The sequence below is a fragment of the Rosa rugosa genome, chromosome 2, assembly GCF_958449725.1.
Source record: "Rosa rugosa chromosome 2, drRosRugo1.1, whole genome shotgun sequence".
In the NCBI taxonomy this organism is placed as follows: Eukaryota; Viridiplantae; Streptophyta; class Magnoliopsida; order Rosales; family Rosaceae; genus Rosa; species Rosa rugosa.
The window spans coordinates 67,339,873-67,346,340 of NC_084821.1; the positions used below are offsets into that span (position 1 = coordinate 67,339,873).

The 6,468-nt window shown below is 41.1% G+C and overlaps 1 protein-coding gene and 1 pseudogene across 1 annotated transcript; both read right to left on the reverse strand.

Annotated features, from left to right (window-relative positions):
- Positions 1 to 345: 345 nt before the first annotated feature.
- On the reverse strand, positions 346 to 2,033 carry LOC133733261 (cyanidin 3-O-galactoside 2''-O-xylosyltransferase FGGT1-like). The gene has a single exon (XM_062160906.1). It carries the CDS (start codon positions 1,879 to 1,881, stop codon positions 499 to 501), a length of 1,383 nt encoding a protein of 460 aa, XP_062016890.1. The 5' UTR covers positions 1,882 to 2,033; the 3' UTR covers positions 346 to 498.
- Positions 2,034 to 3,690: 1,657 nt separating this feature from the next.
- On the reverse strand, positions 3,691 to 5,387 carry LOC133729542 (cyanidin 3-O-galactoside 2''-O-xylosyltransferase FGGT1-like; annotated as a pseudogene).
- Between the last annotated feature and the right edge of the window lie 1,081 nt (positions 5,388 to 6,468).

Here is a 6,468-nt window from a genome sequence, read left to right on the forward strand (position 1 = left end):
AGAAAAAAATCAGTTATGTTATCAACACCACTTTTCTTAAATAAAACTAGTCTTGAGGGCAGCCGCATCAGCCCTTTATTCAAAAAAAGAAAAAAAAAACTAGTATTTCTCTACCCATACTCTGCATGTGCAAGTTATTATTATTTTTTTCAGAAAAAAGATCGGAGTTAGTTATTGTAGAGAAAAGATAATGGAGAGAGAAAAGTGGGTTGTGGATACTTTTTATTATTTATTTTTTTAATAAAAATATATTTTGTAAATGTCTTAATTATCCTTCTGATTTAATTAATTCTCAAAGTTTATAAATCTTTTAGGGTCATTTATGTCAAAATTCTAGATTTTGGCTAACAAACCCTCTTCTCTTAATAATAGTATAGATAGATATAGATACAAATAATTATCAAAATAATTTACCCAAGATCATTCTCACCTAAAAAAGAAAATAAAAATAAAAAAAATTCCAGAAATTTGCAATGACACAAAATGACCCTGTTTCAATCATCCTAGCAGTTCATGCAGCTTCTGCACAAAACCATCAATGTATGAGCTCTCAAGCCCTTTATTGGAGAAGAACTCCCTCCACTTAGCATGGTTGGTCCTCACCTCCTTTCCCACCTCACTGTCTCCATCCATCACTGCTTTCACAGCTTTGCAGACACCTTCCTTGGTGAACAATCCATCTTCATCTCCTTTTTCAACTTCAACTCCCACCTTCAGATCACCACTCATGATTCTCGCGTTGATAACATGATCTCCCACATGTGGGAGAAGCACCAATTGGCACTCATTCACTAACGCCTCATTTAAAGACCCCGAACCGCAGTGAGTCACAAAGCAACCCACAGATGGGTGATTCAGTATCAAAGGCTGCTGAACCCAACCCCCGTGAACCACCCCTTTTCCTTTTAGACGCATTTCAAAGCCTTCTGGCAGTGCCGATTCAATTGATTCAACTCCGGTTGGCGGTTTCAGGGCAGCGAAGAATGGCAAACCAGTAAGCTCAAAACCCAATAATAGTTGTTGCAGTTGCTGCTTTGTGAGAATGTATTCAGATCCAAGAGCACAGAAAATCACGGTTCTTGGTTCGAACCCTCCAAGCCATTTTGCCCATTTCTCTTCCAGCCGTGAACTTGGGAGATCTGGCACCACTGGGCCTGCAAGAATGACCGGCTTGTTCATTTGGATTTCAAAATAGTTACAAAATGGCCCTGCGAATTCTCTGCAAGTTTTGAAACAAATTGCATCACAATCGCTGAAAGAGGTCAATATGCGTTTGCCAAATCTCAATCCGCTGCCAAATTCCTTGTTTGCCATGGCATCATAAGCTCGAGCTTCGTGAGTTCGTAACTTGATTGAGAATGAACTACTGAAACACAGCAAAGGCCGTGCAGCATCAGCCTCATCCAATGGTATCTTTCTCGGCAGGCCTAGGCTTAGCAGGTACCACACACTTGCAGGATTAATTACCCAGTAACCTACTGACTTAATGTTATTGCCTAGTTGACGCAACAATGCAGGCAACCAGTGACTAAAATCGAAGAACACAAAATCAGGCTTGAGTTTGAGGAGAGATTGTTCGATTTGGGGTCGAGTGAGGTCCATGGCGGTAGCGAGAAGGGAGCCCAAAGAGAGAGGAATGTCGGCTGTGGTTTCAGCACCCACAGGAAGGCCATCCACATGAGGGACATTGAGGGGAATAAAGGTAATGAGATGAGGGTGGAGATTATAGTGCTGCAACTTGGATTGAGTTTTGAGAGGTAAAAAGAAGGAGATCTTGTGGCCTCTCTCTGCTAGTTTGTTCGAGATGTGAAGATATGCAGTCAAATGCCCCATAGCAAACCATGGATACATAGCAATATGCAAGGTTTGATCGTCACTCATATTTGGACTACGCACTACTGAACAAAACTTTACTGAAGCAAGATATGAAGTACTAAACTCACACCCATAATATAGCCTAGCGGAGATGATCTCTGTGGTTGTGGTTATGGTTATGGACTTGTGGTTGTGGTTGTGGTTGTGGTTATGGTTAGGACTTGTGGTGTGTCGGCCTAAAAAATCCCACTACCACTTACAAGATGCACATCAATTATTGGAGTAGCCCACGTCGTACAACATGTAAAACGAGTTGTTGGGGGCAAATTTGGGATCAACGAACAGGTTTGTCTGTCAAAATAAATTACCGAAGACAATGGATGTTGTCTTTTGGGTTAATATTTTTAGCAGGAATTTTGGGAAGCACGAGATTTAGAGGAAAAATACATGCAATCTTAATAGAATGATCTCCTTTTATGGTTAATTGTTAAAAATTAAACTTTGATAGAGTAACGAAATTGGGAAAACCTGCTAGTTCCATGTCAATCTGCTTTGATTCTGATTTGCTAGCAAAAGATTATGGGCCCTGCTTGGTCTTCTCTGGGTTCGGGTCTCAATCTTAGTCATCTTTATATCAAGTACTTCTATAAATTGCGACGACTATTTAAAGAGTACGTCTTAGTTTGATTTTCATCTAAATGAGTTTGGATCATGCTTTCAGATAATCAGATATGACAGCAGCTAAACTTGCTAGCTAGTTACGGGCACCTACTTCAACAAATGTGTTTGGATCAACAATATTTGATCAATTAGTTTTATTCGGTCAGATATTATATAAGTTCCCACGAAATTCTTTGTAATTTTGCTTTTGGTCATAACTGAAAGATGTGTAGCCCAACAATTACAAGAAACGAGAGTCCAGAAAGGTAGACTTTGGAAGGCATGACAAACATCCCCTTTTACCAGACGTGTTCTTTTTATTTTGGGAGGTTGGGGTTATTTGTACCAGTCATGCACTACCTGACGTACATGTTCTACCTTCTTCGTTCTCAAAAACAGTTACTGATATCGAAGAACACGAAATTCAGGCTGAGTTCCGATCAGGGACGTAGCCATGTACAAGGCTACTTGAGTTGCAGCCCAACTCAAATTTTTCCCACTAATGTATATATACCATGAAATGGATGACACTTATATGACTTTCTCACAGACCAGTTGGTTAAAGCTTAGGTTTAACACTACTCAGGTCATTGGACGAATAGAATAGGTTCTTTTTCTTTTTAAAATGTGTACCACATAGGTATTAAAAATAAACTCAATCATTTTTTAAAATTTATATGTTTTTCGCAGAAAAAAAAAAAAAAAAAAAAAAAAAAGCTTATTGTTCTAGCCCATCTGAACTTGACATCCTGAATCCATCCATGGCTAAAATTAGCCTAACTCATTTTCAACTCCTGACTACGTCCCTAGTTCCGATGGCCATTTCTTAACATATTTTTCTTACTTCGGATTTCATGTTTACATATAGAGTCTGTTATTTTGTGTTACTATGACTCAAAGAATGAAGTACCATGCCAAGTATATGAGAATAGTATACGTGTAATTTATACAAAGTTTTTGACTTTGTCACACCGTAAGTATTGCAAAGAACTACAGACATGAATAAATGTATAAAGACAATTATATATCATCATTCGTAACTAAACATTAAAAAATATATTTGTAGGGTAGCAATGTTCATTTGAGGGATATTTCTATAATCATTTAAATGTATTAATTTAAGAGGTTTGATATATAACTCATAGGCTAGGTTACATGCAGTTTGATCATGTATTCATGTGATTATGTATTCCCATATGTTGTAAGGAAATCAGCTAACAGAATATAGTTTGTGCTGAGATACATTACTATTTTTATTTGTTTATCCATCGTATGGATTTACGTTAGATATTACAAAACAGATCCTCTTAGAATCTTATACAGATCGACCATTATCAAAGTAATTTACCCAAGATTATTCTCACCAAAAAAAGAGAATAAAAAATTAACATTTTCCAGAAATTTGCAATGACGCAGTTGGAAGTTTCAATCATCCCAGCAGTTCATGCAGCTTCTGCACAAAACCATCAATATATGAGCTCTCAAGCTCTTTATTGGAGAAGAACTCCCTCCACTTAGCATGGTCGGTCCTCACCTCCTTTCCCACCTCACTGTCCTCATCCATCACTGCTTTCACAGCTTTACAGGTACCTTCCTTGGTGAACAATCCATCTTCATCTCCTTTTTCAACTTCAAATCACCACTCATGATTCTCGCGTTGATAATCTGATCTCCCACATGTGGTAGAAGCACCAGTTGGCACTCATTCACTAACGCCTCATTTAAAGACCCCGAACCGCAGTGAGTCACAAAGCAACCCACAGATGGGTGCTTCAGTATCAAAGGCTGCTGAACCCAACCCCCATAAACCACCCCTTTTCCTTTTAGACGCAATTCAAAGCCTTCTGGTAGTGCCGATTCAATTGATTCAACTCCGGCCGGCGGTTTCAGGGCAGCGAAGAATGGCAAACCAGTTAGCTCAAAACCAAGTAACAGTTCTTGGAACTGTTCATTTTTCAGAATGCATTCACTGCCAAAAGCACAGAAAATCACTGTTTTGGGTTCGAACCCTCCAAGCCATTTTTCCCATTTGTCTTCCAGCTGTGAACTTGGGAGATCTGGCACCACTGGGCCTGCAAGAATGACCGGCTTGTTCATGTGGACTTCAAAATAGTTACAAAATGGCCCTGCGAATTCTCTGCAAGTTTTGAAACAAATTGCATCACAATCGCTTAAAGTGGTCAATAGGCGTTTGCTGAATGTTACCTCCCTGCCATATTCCATGTTCATCATGGCTTCAAAAGCCCGAGCTTCGTGAGTTCGTAATGAGAATGAACGATCAGCTTCATCCGATTGATTTTTTCTAGGCAGGCCTAGACTTCGCAAGCCGTACCACACAGCTGCAGGATTGACTATGCTGTAACATATTGACTTAATATTACTGCCTGATCGATGCAACAATGCAGGCAACCAGTAACTAAAATCGAAGAACACATAATCAGGCTTGAGTTTGAGGAGAGATTGTTCGATTTGGGGTCGAGTGAGGTCCATGGCGGTAGCGAGAAGGGAGCCCAAAGAGAGTGGAATGTCGGCTGTGGTTTCAGCACCCACAGGAAGGCCATCCACATGAGGGACATTGAGGGGAATAAAGGTAATGAGATGAGGGTGGAGATTATAGTGCTGCAACTTGGATTGAGTTTTGAGAGGTAAAAAGAAGGAGATCTTGTGGCCTCTTTCTGCGAGTTTGTTGGAGATGTGGAGGAATGCAGTCAGATGACCCATAGCAAACCATGGATACATAGCAATATGCAAGGTTTGGTCACTCATATTTGGACTGCGCACTACTGAACAAAACTTGACTGAATCAAGACATCAAGATATGAAGTACTCAACTTACAAGATGAGATACTAAACTCACACCCATGATATAGCCTAGAGGAGATGATCTCTGTGGTTATGGTGTGTCGGCAAAAAAAATGCCCACTACCAGTTGCAAGATGCACGTCAATTATTGGGGTAGCCCACATCGTACAACATGTAAAACGAGTTGTTGGGGATTGACTAATTGGCAAATTTGGGGATTGACTAATTGGCAAATTTGGGATCAACGAACAAGTTTGTTTGTCAAAAAAAATTACCGAAGACAATGGATGTTGTCTTTTGGGTTAAAATATTTAGCAGGAATTTCTTTTTCCACTTATTTCAAACAGTGTACTCTAGGACGAATAAAAATACCTAGAGGGCTTGCTTTGTTAGGGTTGGGAGAGCGCCGCCTTCGGCCTCTCTGTACCTTCCTCCATCATTAATGGAGTACTGTTCTGGTACCGTCTTCGGTAACAGTTCGTTCTGTCGCACACGACTTATCTCGTGCCCTGTATCAGGTCGTGGTTCGCACCTTGGCCTGTGGCAAGTCCTCTCTTTCAGATCCATTATGAGCATGGCTCCTCTGTTCGAGGGGAAGAAGAAGATTCTGCGTTGCCCTTCTGGTTCTGGGCGGCACAAAGAGTTGGGCGATTTTGCCCAATTTGGGCCCCTTCGCCCAATTAGGGCCAGACTGAAGTTGATTTTGACGGAGGGTGGTTTTCTGATAGTGGGGCTGGGGGAGGGGCTCAAGATGGGTTGTTTTTCAACGCAGCTTCCTAGAGGAGCACAGTTGCTGGAACAGCGGCCGGAGCCGGGTTATGTTTCTAGTTTCTGCGTTCTAGATCAAATCGGAGAGAGTTCAGAGATTCCACTCCAACAATTGACAGCGGCGCGGCAATCCGTTGGTGATGGAAGTGTGACACTCCGGCCCAGGCAAGAGACAGGGGAGCGGTAGCCTGGCGCCTGTGTGGGGTTCCAAGGTTGGAAGTGGTTGTCTGGATGTGTGCCCAGTTTTTGCTGGGGTGCCCAAAGTATTTTTTATTGGGCTTGGGCCTCTGTGATGGGAGAGGTGCATGGGCTTGATGCTATTTGGGTTCGAATTTAGGACCCAGGAGACTTTTTGTGGGTTGTTTCTCTTGCAATATTTAGGATTTGGTTATCTGGTCACTTAGGTAGAAGATTGCTCTTTAT